Source organism: Cupressus sempervirens, chromosome 9 (genome assembly GCF_028749045.1).
Source record: "Cupressus sempervirens isolate cs-2001-9-10 chromosome 9, ASM2874904v1, whole genome shotgun sequence".
Lineage (NCBI taxonomy): Eukaryota > Viridiplantae > Streptophyta > Pinopsida > Cupressales > Cupressaceae > Cupressus > Cupressus sempervirens.
This window is the reverse complement of record NC_143126.1, coordinates 189,479,068-189,495,294: the sequence shown is the minus strand read 5'-3', so window position 1 is coordinate 189,495,294 and position 16,227 is coordinate 189,479,068. Positions and strand designations below refer to the sequence as shown.

Sequence of the window (16,227 nt, the reverse complement as noted above, 5' to 3'; positions counted from 1 at the left end):
TAGCCCTCCTCATGTACCCATCACACCTGTAGAAACTATAACTATTGTTGATGTTCCTGATACTTCTGGTCAGAACATCAATCCATTAACTACAGAAGATCTCAAAAGAATCCTCGACCAATCTACACAACAAGCAATATTATGTGCAAATCCAGTATTGGTCAGTATGGATGAATTGCAAAAACTAGTAGAAAGCACAGTTAGAGATAAGGTGAATCCACAAGAACCACCTTCCATCATCTCTACAGCTACTAGTGGTCAACTTCAAATGCCAATAGTTATTTCAACAGGCATAGTTGACACTACAATACAGAAGCTGAGTGCAGCTGTAGAAAAAGGAACAAAACAAACAGGACAGACTATTACATCTGATCCTTCAGCACAAACACAAGGTGCACTTCCTAAGATTACCATAATTGATCAAGATAGCAGACAGTAGGAGGAGAAAACAATGGAAACCCCTAAAGAGTAGGAGGCAATACAAACATTGATAAATTTGCCTACCTCGGGAACTCCTTCACAACAGCCATTGCAAATATCTGTACCAACATCTAGCACTACAAAAGTTGCAAGGGTACTTCACTATGGAGACCCTGAATTAGATGAGGAGATAGTCATACCAGGTTATGACTCAAAAACAATAACCATTGATCAAATAAATGAGGTGCAAAAAGCACTGAATAGAAGAAAGAGACAAGAGATACTCAGGAAGGAGTATAAACAAAAGAAAACACTACATGAGATTAAGGACATCTTTATGGATGCTTTCAATTTGCAATCACCAGATGAGTCAAAGCATATCACGGAGCAATTATCAGATATTGTTGACCAGGTGACAAATGAAGACCAAGAAACAAATGCAAAACTTATGGAATGGTTTGAAAGAAAATTTCAAGAGAAAGTGAATGAGAAAGTATCTAGTGAAATAGAACTTTCACAAGTTGAATTGGCAAAGTTAGTAGACAAAGTGAAAAAGGTACTTGAGAATATATTCTCATTGTACAAAAAGTTGTGTGACTTTTCATACTTCACACAAGAGACAAGCCAAAAGATACTGAGCTTGGAAAAAAATTTAAACATTTCAAGCATACAGTTACTAGTCATCCAGCTCAAACTGAGAAGCATTTTTCTCAATCGCTTCACACTCACAAAGAAATAGCCATATTAATAGAAAATGAGGCCAATATCAAAGAAAAACTAATACAGCTATAGTCCTCCATTACCCCACATTTGGAATTACTCCATAAGGAACAAGTCTATGCAGAAACCGTTCTCAAGAAAGATTCTAATCTTTCTACATCAAATGGACATAAGTGTCAAAAAGGGGGAGATAAGAATAAAAGGAGGAGATAAGAATAAAAGGGGGAGATATTAACTAAAGAGAAGATACTATATGATGTATGAGGCACAACCAACTCAGGGGGAGTTACAATAATTTTGAGGTATATATTGTAAATTACAAATTTTGATCAAGTTTTCTTTAAAAACTCTGTATATACCAAACAATTTAGTTAATGTACTCACAAGCTCAGTTAAGTGTTTTTGTCACTCATGTCAAAGGCAGAGATTGTTAACCTCATAATGGTTTTTGACACTTGAGTGCCAATACACTTAACTACTTTCTATATTGGAGCCAAGTACACCATATATGCCGAGCCACAACAAAAGCCGAGTTAGGAAAGACTTCAGGTGTCGAATGACTTTAAGTGTCGAGCAGAATAAAGTGTTGAATAGATACAAGTGTCGAGTGATATTCAAGTGTCGAGTCATAGATGATACCGAGCAATACAGAAATGAAACAAGTGTCGAGTAAGCCAGTTTGTTATTAGTGCCGAGCATCTGGAATCAACAAGTGTCGAGCAACACAGAATGTACGTATGAGTTTGTAACTTCATTGATTCATATGTAAATCATTTTCATGGCTGACATGTGACGAATCTCGAAGGATTAAATGATAAGATCGAATCTTTTATTTTTCCTATGCAATCTACATGCAGCTAATAAGAAAAATGATGAAGGTATGCAACCAATGGAAGAAGTGCAAACAATGAGTGGGAAATAGAGATTGAATATGGATCGTAGATCCATACCTAACCCTAAATCCTCGAATGTCTTTATAAGGAAGATGAAATTTCATTGTAAAATGTATGAGTGGATATACAAGGGTGTGTAAGGAAAACTACTTTCAAAGAAAGGACTATCAAATCACAAAGGATCAAGATCAAAGAAAGAAGATCAAGTGCCTGTATTCAGCAATCAAAGGATTGTAATCTATCAGGTTTATTGTGCCTAATACTTTCTAGCAATTGTATTAGAATGAAAATCCTATGGTAATAGGTTAGCTTAACAGCTATTTCATAGATCCTTTAAATAGGTGATTAAATCCTTTAATAGGGTGACACTTCATGTAAAGTATTTATAAATCCTCTAACCAGGTCACTATTGATACAGTGTAAAGCCTTTAACAGGGCAGGCCTTTAACAAGGCAGACCATCAAAAGTGGTTAAAACCTTACTACTGCAGCAAATTTTGTGGGTATCATCCCCACCCCAGTTTTACCTTCTTATTCCTGGAGGGTTTCTGGGTTACCAAAATCTCAAGTGTTATGTGGTGATTCTTATGTGTTTCTCATAATTGTTTGATAAGTTTGTATGTATGCAATCTACTTTCAGTTTAAAGATTTTAAATACAATACTTCTGATTCACCCCCCCTCTCAGAAGCATTATTCCCATTTGAATATTCCAAAAGAGTCATATATAATAAGGGAAAGAATGAAATTTTGTACCTTTTCACACTATAGTGAGAATTGTTGCAATCGAGACTCTTCCTTTTTTCTGATAATTGTGTATGGATTGATTTACATTCTTGAATATCGATCATAGGAGAATGGTGGTTCTATACGAAGATTTTCTAGTGACTTAACTCTTGATATAGTTGTAAAAGTCAAACTTTTTTGTTTTATGTTACCAATATCAATTGTTTTTTTTTGAAGTGTCAATCATTGGGATTTATGTATGGTGAGTGTCCACGCCATATATAGTGGTATTTGCCTATGATTACCCATAGATATAGGTGTCATAGGTAAACTTTATGTATCATCTTAGTTCTAAGGTGGGCAATTATAATTATCAAATCAAACAACCACATATAGAGGTAGTTCTAGGGGTTTACGACCAAGTGTGTACAAAATAAGTACCACCTCCCTAAGAGACCCATTTGAATCCAAGGGTTCATTGTTAGCACTATTTGTTGGCCTCTACATAGCAAGAGTTCTTTTAGAAGTCAATTGACATCACAATCAATATTTGGTTATAGGTGTATTTTTGTTGCAGTACTAAGTGTAATATGAAGATTGAGTAATTTAAACATTTTTTGTTGTATAGCCCTACTAGATTGTTCGTAGAGTAAAGGTGTATTGACTAGTCAAATGCACTATGTTTAAAAACACTTAGTATTTCATTTGTACACTACATTACTAATTCTCAATCTTGCTTAGTCAATTTTGCATTGCACATGTTCTACAACATGCAATGAAAGTCAATTTGAGTTATAGTGTCACCTTGTTGGCAAAAGACGGTTGTCAATGTGATAATAGTTGTGAATTGCTCCCAAAGGTATTTGGAATTTGAGTGTCATGCATAGAATTTTGTATCCGGCATAACTAGGGGTAGTTGTCCTATGTTAATGACAAGTATAATGATGTACCTCCAAAACAAATTTTTTATTGATGGGGAAAATCTTAGTGCAATCTTTAATCTGTTTTCAAAAGTAGTTTTGGTCCTATCAAGCTAAATCCATCAATAAGGAGGTATTTTACATGTCTCATCTCATCCTAAAAGACCAATAGAGATTGTCCATGTAGTGGGTACATTTATTTTATTAGTATTCTAACAGTAGCATGTATAGTTGAGGCATGTATGTTGAATGTTGCAATTCCTGTAGGAGCAATAGTAAAAAGTGGGTTGTTTTTTAATGCTAAAACCCCAAGTGTACACCTAATACAATGTATCAAGTATGTTTTCTATGTGCTTATTGTTCCTTGTATGATCATGTGTAGGGGTTGGTTGGATGAAATATTATTATAATATTTTTTAATAGTGGCAAGTGCTAGTTCTTGTTTGGAGATAAGGGAGAAAGTGGAGCATGCTCTTGTACTATGGAGTAGTCACCTCTTTGGGATGTCTTGTATCCTCCTCACTTATATCATCTAGATAATATTCATGGTTGTTGTCAACATAATTGAACATAATAGATGTTATTGGAACTACTTAGGAAAACTTCAACCTTGCAATAAGTGGTGATCTTTAGTATATATTATAAATTTAATCCCTAGTCCTTGAGGATGTAAATAAATACTATATAAAACTTTTGGGCATGAATGAAGTATAAAATTATTTTTTAGTAGCTATAGGAACCAGGCCTAGAATTTGATGGTCACCCCTGCGTGTCATCTTACTTTTTAGCAATATTTTGGTCATATTTATGCCTTTCATTTTACGTTTTGAAATAAATTTTGATTGTCAAAAATCAATATAATATCTCAATAAATTAGTAATATTTACAAAAACCTCATATCTCAAAGTTTTTAAATTCATACGTTCTAAAAAATAATTTAAAATTCTAGAAAGTAATTATAAATCAACAATATATGTCAATTTCAGAAAGTTTCTAAGTTTATATTTTGCATACTAATATTTTAAATTGGACATGTCAGTCAATAAAATAGAAAAACCAAATTAAAGTCTTGATGGGAATTTCTCCTGTTATTTTATTAGTTTCTCCCTCATCTACTTGTTAGTCCCTATCTATATGAACTAATTTTTTCATTGCACCTCCTTTTAATTAGTTAATATAACAAACAAAATTCAAAATCTAAGTTTTGTTAAGTAGTATCTTTTAATTCAAATTTTCAGACATAATTTCTTTTATTCTATTGTTTCATTTTTGCTAGGGATTATTTTTATTTTTGAATAGAGAAAAATAAAGAAAAAAGAGTACAGAGATAACATTGAATTAAATGTCTTTTCAGAAAAGTACATGAAACCTTTATACATTATGAAAAGTAACCTCGTCCTATTATTGTTGTGTCGTGTAGTAGAGACTTCCATATAAAAACATTGATTCAATATTGCTTGTTGGTCTTTATATAATTAAAATGCCACATTGTAGCTCCTTTTATCATTTTTCTATTTTAAATAGCCATTGCTCAATGTATTTATCCGCCCTCAATATTACAACGGATAGAGATTGGATATTTATTTTTGAAATAATTTTGAATCTCCAATTTACTTCATCTCATGTTTTCCTTATTTTTATAAAAGCTCGTTTTTAAACTTGGTCTCACTATTTTATATTATATATACTTTAAAGTGGACTTTCCCACTTAAAAGTACAAATGGTATCTCATAATTCGTAGCTCAAATAGAGAACAATGATCTTTCATTTTTATAGAGAAATATTATTTCTATATATTAAAGATTATAATTTGAATTAAAATATATCTAATATTAGTAATGATTTTACAAGTTGCTATAATTCAAAATCTAATATTAAATTATGAAAGTAAATTAAAATGATATAAGTAAAATAAAATAAAATAATTATTTTTATATTAAAATGATGAATGATTTCAAAATGATTATATTCTAAAAAATTATGATTTTATTAATGTAATATATTCGATTTTGTATTTGATTTGTGATAAATTGTGTAAATTAATATTTTCATTACATTCTTTTGTTTCATACATGTTTTCATGTAATTGTTTTATTTATTTGTTCTTCAAAAGTATGTAAGAAATCAACAAATAAAAAGTAAGCACATTTTGATAATATTTATATATTCAAACTACTTTATTTTATTTTTATTAGTTGCTCCTTGAATTCTCCCAACATAAGAAATAATGATCGAATGTGTGAGGATATCAAAAGAATACAAATGACTATCTTTAAATTTAAGGAATAATAACAAAACTTTTTACTAGAGACTCTCATTCCTTTACAAAATCTCATCATTAATATTATAGTTGTTCTTGATGATATTGTTAGAGTCATAGATCTAGACCCATTGTGGCCATCTCTTTCTCCTTCATAGTTAGGTCTTTGTCCTCAACATGACAATTATAGATTGAAATTATCTTTCATATAGCAAGTCATTTTTTAGATACTAAATCCCATCATACATGATAAAATGAAATATAATTTTCAATATTTTACATATCATATTGTATATTTTGATACCTATCTCTTGTATAAAACCTCATTGTATAAACATAGTTTATGATTTGAAATCATTCATTAAATGATCATATTTATTCAATTGATACTTCATTTACTTATTGCATAAGACAAGGACTCAAGCTCTCCTAGAGCTCTTGTTAGCCCGTGCCTTTGTAAAAGGCAGGGAACTAATTTATTTTTTGGCCCCCCCAACCTTTTTTTTTCCCTACCATGCATCATTTGTCTAAATTTTACCTGAACTTTGGCAAAAATCCTGAGTGGTAAGAAATACTTACCTGACTTTGGCAAAAATCCTTTAGCCAATTGATGAGATTAAACATTTCATGTTTTGGTCCATTCCAAAATGCGAAAACACCTACATTTTGGCAATCCTACCAACAAACTCCACTCACTCGATTACTGATAATCATGATCTTTTCCTTATAACTTTTCACATAGGTGCGAAGAGCTGATTGGGGTTGTGGGATGGATTGAGAGGGAGACTTAGAAAAACTATCTCGATTAAACATTTCATGTTTTGGCCCATTCCAAAATGCGAAAACACCTACATTTTGGCAATCCTACCAACGAACTCCGCTCACTCGATTACTGATAATCATGATCTTTTCCTTATAACTTTTCACATAGGTGCGAAGAGCTGATTGGGGTTGTGGGATGGATTGAGAGGGAGACTTAGAAAAACTATCTCGGTAGTGGGGGGTAATATAAGTTTTATGAGGGATAATAGATGGATTGCTATTCGAGGTATCAGATTTACGAAGATGGGCTTCACAGACATAGGGGGAACGCACGTTGTGATCATCTCAAAAACCTAGCTACAGGGGATACAGGGGATTTCTATTCCGTATTGCATATTTCGTCTTACTAAAAAGGCAAATTTGTTTGTCAAGACTTTCAGTGGAAAATGATGTTAGGTTGGTAGTGATTTCGAGTGGATGAGTTGACCACTTGGGAAGAATCAAAAATTTTCAAGGAATGAGAGTTTAAACAAATCTTACTTGCCTTATTCAGATTTGGAACAATTTGGGGTGAAAAGGGTTGAATCATAGCCAGTTTAACCTTGTCACCAAAACTCCCATTGGGATTTGCCACTAAGAAAAACGCTAACCATTCTAAGGCTTTTGCCTTACTATTTTGAAGATTGGCACCAGATTTTTGAATGATGGATTTTTGTTTGAGATTCAGTTGCTGGGCAATTGCATGATCCAGATTATTGGGCTCAATAAGAGCCAAGAATGGGTTAGTCATTTTAACTGCATACCTCAACTTTGCCAAAGGAGAGCAGCTGATGGGAGGATTGTCATTGCCAAGATTCCTAGACTTAACAATTTTCTCGCTAGTGCTTCGTGGTGATTGCAAGGGATGGGAAACCGGCTGCTTGCATAATGTTTTAGGTTTAGGGTTTTGAGATTTTACTTGATGCCCCTAGTTCTTGGGATGCCTACCTTTATGAACTTGAAGACTGCCTTTATTTGCACATTCTGGGCAATTCGCACATAGGGGTTTTGCTCTGCATGCCATTTTCACATATCTTAATTATTCATTCAAATTTGACCTATTTTAATTTCGGCTTTTGAAATATTACATCCTCTAGACTATAGAGTATTTTTAGCCCCCCAAAACACTGAAGTGATTTTAACAAGGAAGAAATGGTGGATATTTTCTTAAGTCACAAATTAATAAATGTACTAAGAAAATATAGCATCATAAATCAATAGTTAAACAAAAATATATCGGCTTAATCACACCTTGCAATAAAAATAAGATTAGGAATAGGAACTATAGAAATCATGCCATATGTCCTCAGAGTATGATTAGATTTCCATACTACATATGAGTCAAAAGAATTTGAATTAATATTTCCAAATATACAAATTCTAATATTAGAGGCTCTTATTTTAGTTTTGTTTATTAGGAAAAAATAAAATGTTCAACGAACAAAGTTATATAGATAATTATTAAGTAATTTTAATCAATAAAATAAGGCTTATAACATATGCTTTTTCTTCTTTTTTGTATTCTTATTTTTTTCAATGAACAATTTCTATGATTTATGAATTTCATGTTTTGATTTTGTAAACTTTAAACTCTGTGGTTGAAGTCTAGTATTGAGTAGTTTAAAAAAAATCTAATATTGAGTAGTTTTAAAAAATCTAATATTAATGAAAGTGTTATGTCTTTATATATTATTATGATTATAATGAAAGTGTTATGTCTTTAGATTTGAATTTTATTTTTTATATAAATCATTTTTATATGAATTGTATTTAATATATTGTAGTTGATAATTTGAAATGACATTTTTGTTTGTATTCATACAAAAGAGATAACAAATTAATTACATAAATTTTATATTTCTTGAAAATGGATATCTCTTTGCTACTAACTTATTTTCTTCTATGTATTTGCTTTGACGTAAAAATATTTTCAAATATTTCAAATAAAATACTTGGATATGTGGAAGTTAGCACATCTAAATTTTGAGTAATGGAGCCTTGTATCATACACACTGTGGGAACTTATGCATTTGATGTATATTGTAGATATAAATTTGTGAAATTAAAAATTTTAGTAACCCTATTATTTTAGTTTATTTATAACTCTCTTATTTTTTAATACAGAATTTGATGAAATATTTGAGTTTGTGAACTTTAGCTATATATGTCTCGGATTAATTTACCAAAAAAATTAATTAAAATTTTAGGTATGCCTGTCTACTTCTAAATATGTAAACATCGCCATTAATTACGAAAATCTCGCGCGCAGTGGAGGACAAATCAACTAATAAATCTGATGATCTGTTACGGCGACACAAACGCCCACGAAAAGTAATAATAAAGAACAAAAACTCCTTTCCCTGCTGCGGACCCCATACGCTTTTTTATATTCTCCGTCCTACCAATCTTTGACCACCTATTAAGGTGATGCTTTTTCTTCTTATTTTCCACACGCCCGTGACATTTGCAGACTTCCTTTGCATCGTAGCCACGATTTAACACCCCTAATTCGGCCATTTCCTTCCAAAATACAAGGTAACATTCTACTAATTTACTCGATGGCTACGCACTTAGTTAGGTACTGCCTCTGCCTCTGCCTCTCCCTGCTCCCAGCTTTCTCTTCTTCCACCATTGCCGAGGGCGTTCAGCAGAGCACAACTTTCCTCTTCAACCGCTTCAACGCCACAAGCAGAATCAAATATGTTGCAGATGCCTCACTACAATCCCCCGCAATCCGCCTCACAAACCACTCGGACCGTCTCGTTGGGCGCGCTTATTTTGACCGGCCCGTGCCCATGAAAAGAAACGGCGCAGTCATCTCATTCAGCACAAGCTTCGTATTTGCCATGGTTCCGCAGCCGGGATCGGACGGCGGCAATGGGGTGTGCTTCATCATGACGCCCACCACGGCTCTCAACGGCGCCATTGCCAGTCAGTACTTGGGCCTCGTCAATTTCTCCAGCAACGGCAACCAGCACAACCATCTCTTTGCTGTTGAGTTCGACACGATCGAGAGTGTCGGGGTGGAGGATAAGGACAGCAACCATGTGGGAATCGATCTCAACGGCGTCAAATCGGTTGTGGCGCAACCTGCTGGTTACTGGAAGGGAAACAGTTTGAGGGCCATTGATATGAAGAGCGGGCATAACATAAGGGCCTGGATCGACTATGATGGCGATTCCAAGCAGCTGGACATAAGCGTTGCACCGGCGGGGGAAACCAGGCCGCGGAAGCCCCTTTTGTCGAAGAAAGATTTGGATTTGGATGGGATCGTGCAAGACCACATGTACGTTGGGTTTTCAGCATCTACAGGTGATGTTTTTGCCTTGCCCCTCTTACCGTCAATGGATGAATTGTTTCCGCAAATAGGGAAAAATTAGTTCACATCTTCTAGAATATAAAATAATAATATCACACTTTCTCATATAAAGTATCCATATTTAAGATTTTACGTTTAAGTAATTTTCAAATTTTAAGGTTTTTGCCACACCCTTAAAAAAATGTTAAGAATTTTCCTATTACACTAGTCAATTTTAATTGTTTAATCTTTTAAATTTTGATCTTTTAATGACAGACTTCATTATAGAAGTCAGCAAATCTTTGTTATCTTATAATAAGCAAGGATAAATTGATATTTCTTTGAGAACATTCTTACATATATACATTAAGTATATATTATAAATATAATAGATGCTTATTTATTTGTGTTAGGTGTATTACATATATAAGTATATATTCCATGCATATCATTATTTTTTTGTTATTTAGATAGGTAGATTAGTGTGTGTGTGTGTGTATATATATATATATGTAATACATGTATTACATATATATATTAAGTATATATTATAAATTATAATATTTGTTAGGTTTTAGGTGTATTACATATTTGCATGGATAAGTTTATGTTTATATATATATATATATATAGGTACTTATATTCTTGGTCATCTTATTTTTATATTCTTGTTTATCTTTTTCTTGTGTGATGTTCTTTTGTTTTAGTCATTCACCCCTATTGTCTTGTTTTGTTTTTATTTTTATTTTTATATTTATTATTATTCGGTTCAGCTTCGGGGTTTGTGCATTCCTTTTTTCTTGTTCTCCTTTATTTGGTGAGTCTTTGCTAAATCTGCTACTTACTTTGTTTGACATCTCTTGCTCTCTCATCCTGATGATGGATCACGTAGTGTGATTCGAAACGTCGATGATAAAAATCTCCACACAATCTAATTCAGAAACTGATTTACATAACATTCTTATGTTTAAGAAATTTTCAATTTAATTGCTTATAGATTTTAATAAATATTACTTAAACGGTAAATTATATGTTGAAAATTATTTATTTAGGTATATTTTTGTTAATATTAACTTGTTTTACATAAGAAAGATTTATAGTTTTTATTATTATGAATACTGAATTATTTATATCAACAGGTAACCACCCTGTAATTGAAGACCATTACATTCTAGCATGGAGCTTTGCAACTGACAACAACAAGGCTCCAGAGCTAGACATCTTGCATCTCCCTTCCTTCAACATCAATATTCCCAAATTCTACTATTCCACAAAGTTCTTATCCATTACTATAATATGCTTGGTAGCTCTCACCTTCGGTCTCCTTTTAATTTCATTTTATTGGCTCAGACGGATCAATTTCATAGAATTCTATGAGAAATGGGAACTACAGTATTGGCCACATAGATTTACTTTCCGACAACTCAGTCTCGCCACAAAGGTAGATTCAAAGAAAAGGGTATCACAAAATTTCAATTTCTGTAACTTGAAAACCTTTGTTTAGCTCTCAAATCTACAATAGAATCATAACTTAGTTGACTTATTGCATGTTTCCATGCATATGAATAATTTCATTTCCTGTGTATGATTATTTTGTTGATTTCGTCTCAATCAGATTACAACTGTTCTTTATTGCAGGGTTTCAGGGATGAGAATCTTGTGGGATACGGGGGCTTTGGACGGGTATACAGGGGCACTCTGTCGTCGGGCCAACAAATCGCCGTGAAAAGCATCACAAAAGACTGCAAACAGGGAATGAAGGAATTCGTTGCAGAGATATCCAGCCTTGGGCGGCTGCAACACCGCAACTTGGTGCCCCTTATGGGTTGGAGTAGAAAAAACAAGCAACTCTTCATCGTCTACGAATACATGTCCAATGGAAGCCTTGCAAAACAATTGTACAGTCCACAATCGAATCTTACATGGGCTCAAAGATACAAAATCATCGCAGATGTGGCTGCCGGATTGTTGTACTTACACGAGCATTGGGAAAAATGTGTGGTACACAGAGACATAAAATCCAACAATGTGTTATTGGACCATGATCTCAATGGCCGTGTGGGAGATTTTGGTTTGGCAAGATTATATGATCACAGTAAAAAGCCCCAAACAACTCATGTAGTTGGCACGTTAGGGTACATTGCACCGGAGCTTATACATTCCGGAAAGGCTTCTCCTTCAACGGATGTGTTCAGCTTTGGGGCTCTATTGTTGGAGGTTGCATGTGGAAGGAAACCTGTAGATGACCAAGGTGTCATTTTGGTTCACTGGGTTCGGGATTTGTATGCAAATGGAAAGTTACTAGATGTTGTTGATGAAAAACTTTGTGAGGATTATGACAAGGGTGAGGCTGAGAGAGTTCTTGTGTTGGGTCTTTTGTGTTCAAGCCTTGATCCACAAAAGAGGCTTACCATGAGAAAAGTGTTGCAGATTCTATGTGGGGAGGTTGCTCTGCCTTTGGATCTTAATACAACCTCGGCTTTGAACAATGTGGAATGTCTTAAATAAATACCAACACTTGTAGTGAATTTTCACTGTTCAAGGCCTCCATTAGACGCTTTAAGAAGAAAGATTGTAGTAGTTCCCAACTGTAGTTTCCAGTACAAGCCATCTAAAATTTTGAACCGTAGAATATCTAGGTAATGTTTTTTGTTGTTTCCTTCCTACTTTTAATATACTATGACTCCATTAAACCATATCATAGGGCAGTTGGAGTGAAACTGATTTCTTGGTTGTATTTGCAACTCAATCTATTCTAGTTTATGGATTTTATAATGGAGTAGAAAAAATTAAGTATTTAGTTAGATCATAATGTGACAAGAATGCAATTAGATAATAAATAAACTAGCATTCAACATCATCTCACAATCGATAGTAATATATGTGATCATTTTTTATGAAACTGTAAAATCTACAAGTTATGTAAGAATCATGTTATTCTGAAGAAGAAAATGATTTTTTGTTCCTTTGTAAAAGGTTTTTGTTTTATATGTTGTTGTTAAATAGGGTTGTGGTCATGAATTATAAAGATTAAAATTCAAAGCTTGTTGTGAATTCCTAGTTTTCATAAGTTCAAAATTAGGAAAAAACAAAAAGGTGAAAGGTGCACCTTACATTAGTGTCTTCTATTTTTCCACCCGTGCATATCTTGTTAGTTGATAGTAAAAATATAGTTTAATTTTTATATTAAAAAATAATGTTGTAGAAGCTATATATATTAGTCATAATTACTTGCAGTATAAACAAAATAATTTGAAAATAAGCTAGTAAATTATAGTTTTGTAAGTGTATTGTAGACTTTCTTTAAAATCACCTTTTTTCCAATTTATTATACTTTGATGGATCTTCAGAACCTATTCTTAAGCTTAAATTTTGGCACGGGTTGGGAGGATGTTGATAAAGAGTGTGGGGTATGGATTTACATCTGTCAAACACATTTAATTACAAGCTTCTAATGCCTTCTTAACAAACCAATTTGTGCATATCCTACAATTGTTATAGTCCATGAGAGAAAAAAAGATTGATGCATTTGATTAAATAGTTCACGTGCCTCATATATGCCTTTCCAACAATTATTGAAGCCTTTCTAACAAATAAATAAGAGATTGTTTCTTGTAAAATTTGTGACACCAACACATCTCATAATACCTTTTTCAACTTTAGAGACTTGAAAATTAATATTCTATATATTGAAAAATAATTTCATTATAAAGTTGTCCTTAAGTAAGAAGAGAGTTGCTTCTTCAAAGCAAATTACTGTAAGTTATAATCAAGTAAATGCATCATAAATATTGTGTGTGTAATCATGGACAATTAAATGAAGTGAGACAACCCTCTTATATTTTGATTTCATGCATTAAGATGAAAAGGGTCGATTGCACTGGGTGGGAAACAAATGAAAATCATTAAAATAATAACTCAGGTCAAGGTCGACCTTGACCTCAACCTAGGTGAATTTTTGCATCGAGATGCCCTCTAGAATCTCGTGGGTAGATAAGAAATGGTCATAAATAGATATAAAATCAAGGAAAAAGTGCAATTCAAGCATAAATGCATCCATATTCTAGGAGATCTCTATAATGGAGCCTAAAAAATCTTTAGAGCTTCCAAATTGATGGGCTAACTTTTAAGACAATACTGAACTAAACCATCCCACTAATTTTTTATTTCATTAAAGGCCATAGAAGGGATTTTATTTTACTTTTGTCTAGAAGGTGAAAGACATCTCCATCCTCAGAGCCAAACACTAAACAAATTCACTTCAAATGAAATAATAATTAAAAGTGAGGATATTTAACAAATTTCTTAGACAAATTAAATACATTTTCCTCCTAATGCTCTCACTTCCATTTTGGGCTTCACTCCATAATTAGTTCGCTACATCATATAATGTTGCCCACCCTAACCACCACCTTTCCAATCTTTTTTTCTTTTTATTGAATAAATGGTTCCTTCATCAACTCATACATTCCATTTTTTAAGGTATTCAATTTTTATTTCCCCTGTAGTTGGAAAGGATAAATCCCAATTTCATGAAATATTTGTTTCCTTATTCACATCTCTCTTTACATGCCAAAACTAAAGTCGTTTATAAGGGTCAATTCATCACTAATTAGATCTAAATAAATTTTTGAATAGCATGCTTGTAATGTGTTTTTGATAATTGTATTGACAATAATTTACAATTCTCCTTCCAAGTGTAACTTTGTTGCCCCCTACTCCTTGCAACTTTGACTATGAATAGCATTGCCTTGACTTTTGCCAGATTGTTGGTTCCCTCTTCAAGTCTCTTTCCTACAACAGTTAAGGTCTTGTCATTTCATTTTTGAATAATAAATCCTACCCTAGATAGTCCAGGACCCCCCTTTCAGGCCCCATCAAAAATTTATTTCCAATATCCCTTTATAGGTTTTATCTAAATAACTACATCCCTGATTAAATACAACAGTTTAACCTCAACCAAACCCATTCACGGGCCTCAACTTAATCCATAGCCAAACTTGTTGAATGTTTTTATCGCTCAATGTAAAAGGGAATTTGAGATTAAGTAAATTAGAAATGAAAACCCCATAACTATCCTTGATAGTGTTGCTAATTCTCTACTTAAGTATGTCTACAATTTTTCTTCTCCCATTAAAATCCATCTATTCCTCTCATTTCGTACTTCCCAAATAATTCTTGACAGGAATCGTTAAGGTATTATCATTGCAAATAAAATAGCACTTCATATAGTTTCTATGTCTTCAAAAGGCAACTATCTCTCTTGTATTTATATTATGGATGAGACAAGATGTGTCCCTTCATGGGACATGTCTGACCATTAACACATATTGTTAAGATATAGTTAAAGCAAATAACTCTTATATTACATGCATAGATATAGTTGAGAGATTGAATATGGAATGCAAATAAAATTAGTATTCAAGATATAATAATCAACAATACTTATCTCAAGATGCTCATTAACATTTGTCTTGATGTAGTCTATTTCTTTATTCTTTCTAATAAGTAGTCTTCTTCTGAATTCCAATTTGATCATTGAAGGTTCAAACATCTACTAAAACTTACTGGAATAACATCAATATTGTCTAGATGCATGAAGATGTAGTGCCTACCCCTAGTTTACATTTTTTTGAGCTACATTTATGATATGATTGCCAAACTCTTTTAGGCCAATTTATGTTTGATGAGTAGTATTATTATTTTAGAGATTATCAGAGGATGTTTACACTCAGTTTATTATATGATGAGATTTCTTGGTACTCTATATTTCGTGCATGTATGATGATTATTCAATGGTTTTAGTTATCGATGATGATTAGTTAGATGGCTTATTATTTCATGTGCCTCTTATGGATACTTACGCCATACTGCATGTGTATGGTGTGCGTGTTGTTTTATTTATGTATGGTGTTTCTGATATGGTTAAGGAAGGGAGTCGTAGTCACCTGCTAGTCGGGATCTACACGATGTACCACTTCCTGCCATTGCCTGTTTAGCTTAGAATATTGTGTTTGTACATGCGTGGATTTTATGCAGGTTGCAGGTACCGGGTATCGACTTCCCTGAATTGTTAGGATGAGCGTACCTTATCGCACTGTCTCAATGGTAAGAGAGGGGAGATAAACTCTTAAGTCCAAATCCTAAACCCTTTAGCCAATTGTCCTAATTGATAATTAGGACAAGTATCTG

The 16,227-nt window shown here is 33.0% G+C and overlaps 1 protein-coding gene across 1 annotated transcript; it reads left to right on the top strand.

Annotated features, from left to right (window-relative positions):
- The first annotated feature begins 9,191 nt into the window (after positions 1 to 9,191).
- Positions 9,192 to 12,731, top strand: LOC149538113 (L-type lectin-domain containing receptor kinase IV.2-like). Its single transcript, XM_089799494.1, has 3 exons — positions 9,192 to 10,049; positions 11,175 to 11,476; positions 11,674 to 12,731. The coding sequence occupies exons 1-3, from the start codon at positions 9,296 to 9,298 to the stop codon at positions 12,541 to 12,543; spliced, it is 1,926 nt and encodes a 641-aa protein (XP_089655620.1). The 5' UTR covers positions 9,192 to 9,295; the 3' UTR covers positions 12,544 to 12,731.
- Positions 12,732 to 16,227: the final 3,496 nt, after the last annotated feature.

What these genes read in the sequence shown, in the direction of transcription:
- LOC149538113 (XM_089799494.1), top strand. Translation starts at nt 9,296, where the DNA reads ATGGCTACGCACTTAGTTAGGTACTGCCTCTGCCTCTGCCTCTCCCTG. An exon ending in TGGGTTTTCAGCATCTACAG is followed by an intron (nt 10,050 to 11,174) that starts GTGATGTTTTTG and finishes TTATATCAACAG; the next exon opens with GTAACCACCCTGTAATTGAA. An exon ending in AACTCAGTCTCGCCACAAAG is followed by an intron (nt 11,477 to 11,673) that starts GTAGATTCAAAG and finishes TCTTTATTGCAG; the next exon opens with GGTTTCAGGGATGAGAATCT.